Source organism: Acomys russatus, chromosome 2 (assembly GCF_903995435.1).
Source record: "Acomys russatus chromosome 2, mAcoRus1.1, whole genome shotgun sequence".
In the NCBI taxonomy this organism is placed as follows: Eukaryota; Metazoa; Chordata; class Mammalia; order Rodentia; family Muridae; genus Acomys; species Acomys russatus.
The window spans coordinates 57,576,477-57,588,767 of record NC_067138.1 but is presented as its reverse complement, the minus strand read 5'-3'; the positions used below and the strand labels follow the sequence as shown (position 1 = coordinate 57,588,767).

At 51.1% G+C, this 12,291-nt stretch overlaps 1 protein-coding gene across 1 annotated transcript in view; it reads left to right on the top strand.

Annotated features, from left to right (window-relative positions):
* Positions 1–12,291, top strand: part of Gabbr2 (gamma-aminobutyric acid type B receptor subunit 2) — a 330,548-nt gene that overhangs the window by 254,319 nt on the left and 63,938 nt on the right. The window contains exons 9-11 of the mRNA XM_051161797.1: positions 1,031–1,111; positions 4,909–5,059; positions 7,069–7,201. Of these exons, the coding sequence (XP_051017754.1) occupies positions 1,031–1,111; positions 4,909–5,059; positions 7,069–7,201 (365 nt within the window). The remainder of the gene's footprint in view (positions 1–1,030; positions 1,112–4,908; positions 5,060–7,068; positions 7,202–12,291) is intronic.

Here is a 12,291-nt window from a genome sequence, read left to right as displayed (position 1 = left end):
TTCATCTTGCTGGGCTTTCCCTAGGGATGAGACTCTCCCCACCTTTTATGCAGAAGTCTCTGACTCACCTTTGTCCTGGGCTCCAGACCCATGGGCATCTTCATCTAGCGGATCCACTAGCAGCCCAGCCTCAAGACATTCTTCCAACATGTCACCCCTGTCTGTATTCCCCACTCATAAAATGACCCCTTAAGGCCCCTTTCATCCACACCAGACTCCTGGGTGTTTATCTCACCCCCATTCATCTCCCATTTGTTACCCAGTGCGCTGTGTCACTTGGGAAAAGGAAACCTTCTTTTTCCTGTCACCTTCCTAATCCAGTCATCAGCATTTTTATCCTTGACAATGGCCAAGACAGTGAAATAAAGTCAAGGAAAGTGATGAGGATGAAGGCATGCAGGATTCACCGATGAGGTAGGAGAACACAGGCATGCAAGGAAACAAGAGCAAACAGGTACTGCTCCATGTGGCATGGCAGAGCCATGTGGCTTCTGGACATCCCAGTTCCACCTCAAGATGCATTCTCAGGATGGTCTTGTCCAGAGTGAAGGAGGAGGTGATCCCCACTACCTTCAGCTGATGCAATCATGCCTACAGTGTTTTGGGGTCCTCGTTCATCAGGGACTCCAAAAGATTGTGGGTGCAGCCCAGGGGAAGTAGAATAAAGTTCAGAGGAGCTGGGGGCTGGCACCGAGGAGGTGGGCCCCTGCATTGTCCCGGGGCAGAGGAAGGGATAGTCCATGTTGCCCTGCGGGAAAGCCAACCAAACAAGAGAAAGTCAGAAGGGAGGGTTCTACCCACTGAGCAAGAAGAAGCAATGATCATGCAGAGTCCATTTTGGAGGAGATGGGGGCCCCATCCATGGGTTGGTTGTACAGCACAGGATGAGCACTCTACTGAGGTTTCAACCCAGACCAGCTACAAGCTTTGTGATCCTAACTGGAGAAGAACACAGCCAGGGCCCGTGAGAGTCACTAGACACAAGCCTGGGAGCCCAGGTTGACCAGCCACTGTCTCTTGTTGTCCACAGACAGCAGAGAAGTGAAGGTGGGCGAGTACAACGCAGTGGCTGACACACTGGAGATCATCAACGACACCATCAGGTTCCAGGGTAAGGCTTGCCCGCTTCCTGAAGGGCACCCCACATCGGAGATGCTCAGAGTCTTCCATGTTGGCTTTGTGGGGTCAAGAGAGCATCCTTAACACATCCACTCCCTCACTGAACACAGACCCTGCTCACTCTGTGGGGTTCAAATCCTGGGTGAACCTGTAGAACTTGGGAGCTAATATCCCCCTTGTATTTACTTCTGTTCTTTTGTCTTTTGTTTCTGACTCTTCTATCACCACCATTACTTTACACTGAAGGGACCGTGAACCCCTTTCTGGGTCGGATTTCACTCTAAATTCCTGTTATCAGCCAGAGTTAGAGGTTTGATGATATTTAATGGAAAAAACACCTAAAACATTAGTGGATTCCTGGGTTAATGGATGCATACATAGATGTACGGGTGAATAGGTGGGTAAATGGGTGAGTGGGTGGATATGGATGCATGTGAGGGTAGGTGGATGAGTGGATGGAAGGATAAATGAATAGGTTGGTTAATGGTGGCTGCATGCAGGAGTCGATGGACAGGACAGATGAGAGCCTGGAAATGAGTTGGGCTGGTGTGTAGATGGGAAGGTGGGTGGTTATATATGGATAAATGGATGGGTGTGTGAATACATGAATAAATGGATGGATGGATGGATGGATGCATGGGTACATGGATAAATGATGGGTGCATGTAATATGCATGCTTGGGTAGATGGATAGATGCTCACACAAAAAAATATGGGTGAATAATAGTGGGTGGATAGATGTGGTGAGTGAATAGTTGAATTGATGCACGCATGCATGCATGGATGCATGGGTAGGTAGATTGCATGGGCAGCGTGCATGGGCAGTCTCTGGGTAGCAGTGGAGAAAACCAGAAGTCTATAGCACTTAGATCATCGGGAATTCAGACAGAGTGCTTTTATTTATGGAGCCTTTGGTTTGGACTTGATCCTGTCCCTCTATGCACTGGATCTATAGACCATTGCAGAGATTCAGTGAGCATGCACTGTTGGACAGCCACCCCACCCCACCCCACCACTAAGCACATAGCAGCACGTTACAGTTCACTCACACACTGAAAATGGGTGAACACGTCCTCTTGTACATTTAAGAAAACAGCTCAGGGATGGTATTACCCCCTTGCACACAGACAGTGTAGGACGCAGCCCATCCTAACCTCCACAGCCCTGATCTCCACTCAAAGCCTGGCCACTCTTGGACGGAGTCGGGGCGGGGGGAGCTTTTGGAATAAAGATTCTGGGTACTGAGCTCCCGGTAGGGTGCTTGCCCAGCACACAGGAGGCCCAGGTTCTGTACCAAGCCCTGGGGAAGATAATAGACGGAAAAAGTCAAGCACAGAATGTTTACAAAGACACAGCCTACAGCAAAACAAGTTTTCTCTGTGGTCCCAGTGACCAGAGATGGGCCTTGCTCTGTTTGGTGGCCTCGAGGCCATCGTGAGGGAGATCTCCCTGCACTTCTCCTCTCACAGGTTTGCTCCTCCACATTGCTTCAGTTCCTCCAATGTCGGATCACTTTGGTGGCTGTCATATGCAGTGCCCCCAGAGGGCCTTCCTCCTCATCAACCATTCTTCCCACCCTCCAACAGTTGCCTCCCACCCCACCTCACCCCCGACTCCAGGAAGCATCTCCAGACTCCAGCCCAGGAGTCCATCTCTGCTGCCTTCTGGGTACTCAGGCTAGCCTATGCCTGAGGCTAGCCCACCCCTGGGCTGCATCGCCAGGGACTGTTGTTACAGCAGCAAGTTTTAGAAGCAGGCAGATCTGACACGCAGTCCTGCCAGCAAGCCACTTACTAGCTCTAGAAGCCACAAAACGCCTAGAAGGCTGTTCAGCCCACCACCCATAAGGGTGATGGATGGGCAGGTGAAAAGGGTCTAGTATTTCTCTTACTTACAGTGTGTGGATGAGCTAAGTGCCCATACATTAAAGTCTGCATCTTTCATCTCTCTCATCTCCACAACACCGTGCAGCCAGCGTTCAGAAACTGGGGTTGCCTCCAGTTCCTGTTGCTCTGTTCTTTCCCCGAGGCTGTAGGTAAGCTCCTCCCCAACCCCTGAGGGCAAAGACTGTACCTTGTTCGTTATGCAACTTTGATATCCAGCATCAGCCCTGACTGACGGACAGTAATTATCAATGGCGGATGGATGAGTGAGGAATGAATGAAAATAAAACTCAGGGCCCCGCCTAGCACATCTGTCCAGCATTCCCACGATGCTACCGTGCCTCTTCTAGCTGACACGTACCTGGTGAAGGTGCCATTTGGTAGGGAGCGAAGACAGAGTACAGAAGTTGCATGGGAGGAGGTGGCATTGAAGGAGGTGGTGGAGTTGTAGCTAACTGATGGGCCCAAACTCACTAGTAATTATACCCGCATTGACCCAAGCCTCGGGGTCCTGAGAGGGGCCTGTTTCCAGCCAGGAAGCCTCAGAAATGCCCCTCAGTTTGGGAACAGGAAGACTCCTGAGCCAGGCTCAGCACATTCTGGGATGTGGTGATGGTGGGGGAGATGAGGAGGAAGTTTCTAGACATGAAGTTCTGGCTTCTGCAAGTGGAAAATGCTGTCTGTCTGTCTCTGCCTGAGGCCTCCCCCCACCCCTCTCTTTCCCTCCCTCTCTCCTCGAGGCTTTTCCTTAATACTCTGGAAGGTCCCTAGATCCTTAAAAAAAAAAAAAAAAAAAAGAGTGTTTCTAGGTCTCTTACATGGAGGCCCCCGCTGTCTAACATTGACATGTGTTTCTAAGCACATTTGAACTTGCCAGCCCAGGGCTCCAGGCCAATAGGTGAGTGAGCTTGTTCTCCACCCTGCTGCTGCTCTGCCTGTTCCTCATGGATCCTGGCTTGTCTCCTAGAAATGAAGGCATAACTGAGGTCACCAGCATCCCCAACAGGGTTCAAGCCTTGGCCATTCCCCTGTATCTAGCCAATTCTGCTTCTGCCCAATGAAGAGAAAGGTCTCGAAAGTTCATAATTCCATAGCAGACATCTGACCTGAGATAGTGTTTTCAGGAAGCCAGGGTAGGGGTTCTCCTGCCTCCCTCATCCCAGACCAAGCCATAGAAGATAACCTAAGCAGGGCGAGCTGGCAGGATGATGCATTTGCTCTGAGTCTTTGTCCCCACCCCTTGAATTCCTGGTGCCCTTGAAGAATGAGCCAGGCAGCTGGCATAGAGAGAAACAGAACCTCACAGCTTCAGCCTGGCCCGGGCTCTGTATGCTGGGGAAGTAGCTTCCACCTCCCACGGTTAGCCAGTCTTAGGAAACAGAAAACCAAAGAGATTTTGTGATGATGACCTTCAGGCTGAGAATCTGCCGCCGGAGCACATATCTGTCACCCTAGAGTTGACAGGCGGGGTGTCTGCCCTGGTGAGACAGATCATTTATCATATTCAGGTAGGAGTGGAGTCCTTGAGGCCCGTGCCAAGTTTTTCACTGCGCCCCCACCCAGTGGCACCCGGCAGCGCCTCTGCCTTCCCAGCCGTGGTTACCTTTGGGGATAAATGGTGATGGCTTTTCGACAGTATAATTAGACCAAATCAAATTCTAGTCTTCTAATGGCTGTTAAATGCATCACAGATCCCTTATTGATTCTATTTAGAGAAAGAAATAAGTCCTGGCTCAGGCACCTGCTGGGCAGACTGGCCAGCCACTAGATCCTCTCACCCAGTGGGTAGACGAGCCTGGTGTGGGGTCCATGTGTTGTATTTGGCTAGATATTAAGAACACAGCGGCAAAAATGTCCTTGTGAGGTGACGGCATTGGGATCCGATGGCTCCTCCTTGACCTTTCAGGGTCAGAGCCACCCAAGGACAAGACCATCATCCTGGAGCAGCTGCGGAAGATCTCCCTCCCACTGTATAGCATCCTGTCAGCTCTCACCATCCTCGGCATGATCATGGCCAGCGCCTTCCTCTTCTTCAACATCAAGAACCGGAACCAGAAGTAAGCAGCCCTGCCCTATGCTGGGAGAAGCCATGGGCCAGCCCCTTGCTCTGCCATGGGCTCACAGCACAGCAGGTTCTCCTGGTGCACAGCATAATGTTTTGGGGTGGAGCTCCTGAGATGTGGCTGCCCAGTTGCTAAGATAATTTGGGAAGGACAGAGAGGGGGAGGGGCGTAAGGGTCAGCTGGACTGCTGGGAGGTTAAGCTAAATAAAGTAGAAATGGTAAGCCGAAGTCCATGGACCTTCCTCGAGCTCTGGACTTGTTCATATACCTTGAGTTAATTCAGGCACAATGACCCAGAAGATCCCAGAGTCCCCAGCTCCTCAGGCCCACTCCCAGCACCTTTAGGCATGGCAGGTAAAAAGGAAGTGCTTTTTTCCTAGTGAGGTCCAGTGGCAGAGCCCCCCCCCCTCACATCACCTCATTTTCCCCTTTGCATGACCCTCATGCTCTGCTGTCCATGAGTGACATAGCCTACCTTTTTGGTTCTATCTCAGTTTCTTGAGTACCCTCCACTCTCCTCAGGAAATCAGGGAAGCTCACTCGACGCCCCTGTGCTCCGCCGTCTGTAGGTAGCCAGGCCACCACTCCCTGATCTTGGCCAGGCAGCCACTTTTGCCAGTTTCCATAGTAAATCTTTGAACCCAGCTCCTACCCTGTCATGAGAAAGACTGGACAAAAGCTGGAAACATGTGCACTGGGGGAGCCCTAGCCACTGTCCCTGAAGCCACATTGCATTACCCACAGGCTGGTAGGGACCAGGGTAATGCCAAAGAATGGGTTTTGTGGTTTTTGCTTCTCTTTCTGCTTGCCAAGGAGGATCTCAGAGCCTTTGAGCTCTGAGGTTTGTTTGTTTGTTTGTTTGTTTGTTTGTTTAAGTAATTGTTTATGTCAAACCCATTTCCTGAAGAATAAATGCAATTCACCTGCTGTCTCCTGCTATCCACCTGCAATTTGCCCAGCTACTGGAACCAGTTCTGAGTGAGGGCTGCACCTGGCAGCATTTGGCTCAAGGCTTAGGCATATAGTCGCTTCTCAGTGTTGTGCAGCCCTCCCGCGTATCCAAGGCAATCCCATCAGAGCTGAAAACTGCCTCACTAGATTGATCCTTTAACTTCCCCCTCATGGCCTCCTGGAGAAATTAACAGAATGATTTATCTGGATGGTTCAGCCACTGAAAAAATCTGCAGAAATGTGGGGACTAAATCTCCCTCCTTTCTCTCTTCCTACTCACAATTCTGCAAACCACCTCCTCCAGGGCGCCCTCTGATCCTCAGCCTGAATCGTTCATAGAACTGCAGAACACAAAGAAAATGTTTGGGGAACAATTGGCCATAGCTACAGGCTACAAAGGAACCGTTCCAAGCCAGTTGTGGTTGGGGAGCCAGGTACCCTGAGTTAGCTAAAAATTTGAGCCCTCTCAGGACTTAACTCAGCCTTGGTTTGCGGGGTACTTGGAGGCCACAGCAGGATCCCTAGAGGAAGAGAAATAGTGGTATGTTTGGGAGTGACAGGAATGACTCCACTCATGGTCTGGTGACATTAAGATAGAAGATGGCATGGGGCCCCATTGCCCAGTTCCTGAGGTAAGGGTTGTGACTGGGAGAGGTACTGCTCACTACCCCATCCCCTCTTGCATGTGGAACAGTGGGAGTTTTCTGAGTGTGCCAAGGGGAGTGCAGTCTCCGAGCAACCCTGAAGATTCACTGCAGGACTCTATGACATGCCCCCTCGGGCAGGGGAGTATGCTGTGGTGACCACCCTCCTCACTACGATCGCTCTATTGGGATTTGTATTCCCAACCCTGTAAACTGAAAATTCAAGTAGATGAAGCTGTTGTGGCAAGTGTCCCTTCCCTGCAGCTGTGGGGTCCTCTCTAGAAGCAGTGGGGCATCAGCCTGAAAGTGGACCGACTCGGGGCTCTCACATTGCTGAAGACTTAGCAACAGCGCTCACCCAGGGTGCTTGGAAGGCATCTGTGTAACTGAGTGCCTCTTCCCCACCAGGCTGATCAAGATGTCAAGCCCCTACATGAATAACCTCATCATCCTCGGCGGGATGCTGTCCTACGCATCTATCTTCCTCTTCGGCCTCGATGGATCCTTCGTCTCAGAAAAGACTTTTGAAACGCTCTGCACGGTAAGCCCTTATGTATATGCCAGTGACGTGTGATATAAAGATCTCTCAGTGACCTTGTCATCAGACACAGCTGTGTGGAAACACTATGATGGGCAAGAAACAACCAGATTGGGCCAATAGGTGTGCAGCCCAGCCGGGAAAGGCCACTGCTAGATGAAGCCAAAGCAGAAAGGATCAAAAAATACTAGATCGCATTGGGGGTGGGGGGCAGAGGGAATGGCTGACCTCCCATCAGAAGCAGAAGCATCAGCCTCAGGTGCTTGGGAGAGGGCACATCCTTTACCTGCTACCTTTGGTGTGGTGACCTGGAGTTGGAGGAAAGCTGCCATCTTGTTTCCTCTGTCAGTGATGTTTCAAACCAATCTTTTCATTACTGCTCAAGCCAGAAATCTGTTACGAAGTATTTTGCCCAAAATCATCCCGTGTGTGTGTGTGTGTGTGTGTGTGTGTGTGTGTGTGTGTGTGTGTGTGTGTGTTTGTAGGAAATGTGAAAGAAGGTATGGGGATGTGTGTGTGCACATTGATGCATATGTGTGTGTGTGTGTGTGTGTATGGGGGATGGGGTCAGAAGTATGTATGTGTATGTGTGTGTAAGTGGTATGTACACATGACTATAAGTGCAAGTGGGTAGGTTTGTGACTGTGTAGGTGTGTGTTTATGTGTACAGGTGAATGTGTGCATGTGAGTGGCAGGTGGAAATGTGAGGATGTGCGTGCAGGTGTGTATGTACAGATGTGTGTCAGTGCATATGGAAGCCAGAGGTCAAACTTGGCTGTTCCACAGGAGCCATCCTTTGAGACTGGGTCTTTCACTAGGACTTGCCAGCTAGACTAGACTGGTTAGTCAGCAAGCCCCCCCAGAGATCCTCCCATCTCCACTTTCCCAATGCTGGGATCACAGGCATGTGCCACCAAGCTCGTTTTTTTTGTTTGTTTGTTTTGGGTTTTTTTTGTTGTTGTTGTTTTTTAATGTGAATTCTCACAAAACAAAACAAAAAACAACAGCAAAAGAACTGAGTGAAGCATTGGGTTCTGTATAGCCCTTTAGGGCAGTCAGTGGTCCAACTGTGTACCTCAAATAGCTGGAGGTGGATCAGAGCATCAGTATTGATGGGTAGACAGCCCTTCCTGTGACTGCTTCCTCTGGGTGCGAGAGCAAGGCGGGCCCTCTGTAAAGCCACCTACTGCTTAAAGCTTCAGGTCACCCACTGCCCAGCCATGAAAGGGGTAGAAATGGGATGGGGAGTGAAGGCTACACTGGAGAATAACCTAAACCATGTGCCTTACACACGCACACGCATACACACACACCATGAGCCAAGCCTTTTAGGATCACTGTGAGGCAGCACTGGAAAACCCTAAGCTCTGGGTGGCAGTGCCCCACCCCCACTGTTCCTGAGTCAGCAATGCCTTGCCCTTCTTGGACACTGTCTTGGTCTATGCTGAGCTCATAAGGTGGGTGGGGTAGCTGTGTCTTGGGCTGCCCTGAGGCGCTTCACTGAATACCTGGGAAAGAGCAAAAATATCCTCCACTCCCACCCCAACGGGCTTAGAGCCCCTCCCCAAGTTCAAGACCCACGATAACAATAATGAACTCGATACTGGGGCTCGATACTGGGGCTCTCCTGGTGACTTCTAGCCTGCGTGAGGGTAAGGGACCTGTCTCTTCCCCTCAAGTCTACTGAAGAACTGTACCCGCCCCCCCCCACCCCCTCACCCCCCAACCCCGTTTCTGCAGCTGCCCCTTGGCACTGCCACCAGGATGCCTCCAGCGGGGAGCTGAATCTTGGGTGCGGAGAAATTTCCAGAGCTGCCCTCCGGGAGTCCCTTCTCAGAGTTCACCCCTCCAAGCAGGTCACCCTTGCACCCCACCCTCCACCAGGGCACTTCAGCACTTCCCAGCTGGGGTTTTCTGGAATTTGACCTGAATTCGCCAAGTGCTAATGACAGGCCAGGGAGCTAGGGAGCAGGGAAAGAAAGGACCGTTCCCCCACACTGGGGCTTTTTCCTTAATGAAGCCTGACATTCTATTCTGGGAAGTCGCACTCATTTGTGTGAGAGGAAGGTCGTCCCGGGAAGCCTGGGGAGGCGGCATGAATAAATCATGACGCGCTTTACAAATCGACCTGCGCCTGAGCTCCGGGGCTGTGGAAATGGCAGTTCCCTTGCCCAGAATTCCTTTATCAGCAATGGGAACTGTGTGGACGGACTCTACATGTGACTGCAGGAGAAACGGCCTCCTCTGGATTGAACCGGTTCACCCTGAATGTATGACTGGGGTCACTTCCAGAATGATCCCCTCTGTCCCTCAGAAGAGGGACTGGGTACTCTTGGCAGCAGAGCCCAAATGCCGCCTCAGTTTGGGGGAGGAGCTTGTGCAACCTGCTATTGCGAGAAGCCCACTGATGTCTAGAGTTGGGGTCTGTCCTCTCTCTGGACCTGCTGGGCTGGCCTCCCCATACCCGTGAGCAAACAGGGAGCAGGAGGTGGGATGCAGAGAGGAAAATGAAGGCTAAGGCTGTCCTGAGCCCAGAGCTTGAAACTCAGTCTCATTTTTGTCCTCTGTAAAATGGGCATAACAGCTCTCTCTCAGGGTAGGGGCAGAGGCGGGTTAAATGAGACAGTGGAATGACAACGTGGGAGAGGAGAGGAAATCATCCAATGTGCCACTTTGTTATCAAACTTAGGGGGGCACAGCCTACACCCCAAAAAGTCAAGTTCAGCCACCTGTCCTCAAAAACACAGTTAAAACAGCCAAATTAATAGTTTTTTAAAAAGCAGGAAAAAGAGATGTAGTCAGTGTGGTCACGTTAGAAAAAGGAACATAGAGATCCAAGCCTGTCTCCGGGGCCTGAGGGAGGATTAAGGGAAGGGGCTGGAGTGATGGCGCAGCTATTAAGAGCACTGGCTGCTCTTGCACAGCACCCAGGTTTGATTTGCAGTTCCCACACTGGTGGTCACACCCACATGTTATCTAGTTCCAGAAGATCCAGTGGCCTTCTCAGGCCTCCGTGGAAACCTGCACGCATGTGGTACACATACGTACACGCAGGCACACACATATACACATAAAACAAAAACTAAATAAACCTTTTCTTAAAAAAGCTAAATAGAGACAGGGCGGTGGTGGTGCACACCTTTAATCCCAGCACTCGGGCAGCAGAGGCAGGCAGATCTCTATGAGGCTAGCCTGGTCTACTGTGCGAGTTCCGGGACAGCCAAGGCTACAGAGCATGGCACATCTGAGCAGTCCTAGTCAAGGTCCGGCCCCTCCCACCACTGACCCATCATTGTCTCTTCCTGTGAGGTGGGCTAAGTTCTTAGGACTGTGCCAAATCTCTTTCCAGGAGACAAATTCTCTGGCTGAGGCCTTTTTCTTCTCCCAGCATGGGACTCCTGGAGAAATTCTCATTTCCCAGGGTCCACTGTTTCAATAATCTATAGTAAGGTTAAAGGGCACGAGTGCTCTTTAGACTATCCTGATTCTACCATGCTGGCTATAACTCCCAGCGACACCCCCAGAGCCAGGGGATGAGGTGGGCCCCGAATTCAACCTCCATCGTGAACAAGCTTACCGGTTTACAGGGTCACTCTGTTCTACCTCCCCACACATGGCCCTCTGCTGCCCTTCGGACTTTATTATGGACCATGAAAGCAGCTCAGCCTGAAGCCATGTCAACCCTAGGGTCAGACCTCCCTGGGGACCAGGCCTCTGCTCAGGAAGGCCATTAGAGCCCACACAGGGACACATGTGAGCATGCAAGTACACACAGAGCTGATGCTGCTGTGGAGGCAGCTGCACTCAGCTCCCATCCCCCACCCTAGATTCTTTCTGGAACCTTCCCAGCCTTCAATGCCAGCTTCAGCAAGTCCTGCAAGTAGCTCCAGCTCCAGCTCCGTGGTGCTGTCTCCCTGGACACTGTCAGAAGTAGAGTCACCATAGCAACAGGGCCCCTGTGGGCACAGAGTCCCTGGGAATGCTGCTGGGTGTGGGCAAAGACCTGGTGTTGGGGGAGGGGAACACAGGCTCACAAATGACAAGCCCATCTGGCCCAGGAACCCCAGCCCTGACAGCTGGAGTGAGAGCCAGGCAGGTGACAAGGGAAATTACGCTGGAAGCCTCATGAAGTCTAGGCAGGAACCTCGGCCAGGGCATGGGAAATGAGGGAGCAATCCACAGAGAGAGAGAGATGTACAGAGAGGCCCCAGAGGCCTGGTAGACAAGTCCCAAAGAACCGGCTGTGACCCTTAGATAAGCCAGAGGTGGAAGCAAGCCAGCAGCTCTGTGTAATCCCCCCACAAGCCCACTCCACCCCAGAATTCAACACCACCAACATTGCTTTATCCAAGTGTAGCCCTTCCTGTCAACCCTGAGGTAGGCCACCAGGACTACCACTCTGCCCAGAGCCTGCCCTGCAATGCTTAGCTAGGGTCAGGCTCCAAACACCAGGAGACCACAGGGGTACCCCCATGCAAAGGTGAGATCAGAGGACTCTATGGCAGTCCCATCTATCCTACCATGTGGGTTCCAGGGACCAAACTGAGTCAGTCCAGCTTTCAGAGCCACTTCCACTGAGCTGTCATCTGGCTTTTTACCAGGAAACCAGGTCAATGAGTCAAGTAAGTTCTGCCTGCCAAATAAGTATCCCAGAGAAATGTTTAGATCATTGAAAGGAAAATCGAGATACCACAAAACCTACCCTTTCTGGAACATACTTGAGTGTGTTTTGTATATTCATTCATTTCTAGTGTATACCCAGAGTGTTTTAGAGAGACCATTGGCAAATGTCTTTGTCCAAAACCCCACCACATGACTTCTTAGCTACTAACATCTCTGAGCCTTAGTCCCTTTAGTCTTCTGTAAAAGTGGGGCTCTTCTAGGTTGTAAGGGTGAAAAGAGAACATGTATTAAAGCTCGGGGTCCCTGCCTCACAGTAAGATTCAATTGATGCGTCTGAATGAATGAGTGAATCACTTATGAATGAATGATGGACTCTTAGGATAATGGTGGGTCACTTCTGAATGAATGAGTGAGTCACTTATGAATGAATGAATGACGGACTCTTAAGACAATGGTGGGCCACTTCTGAA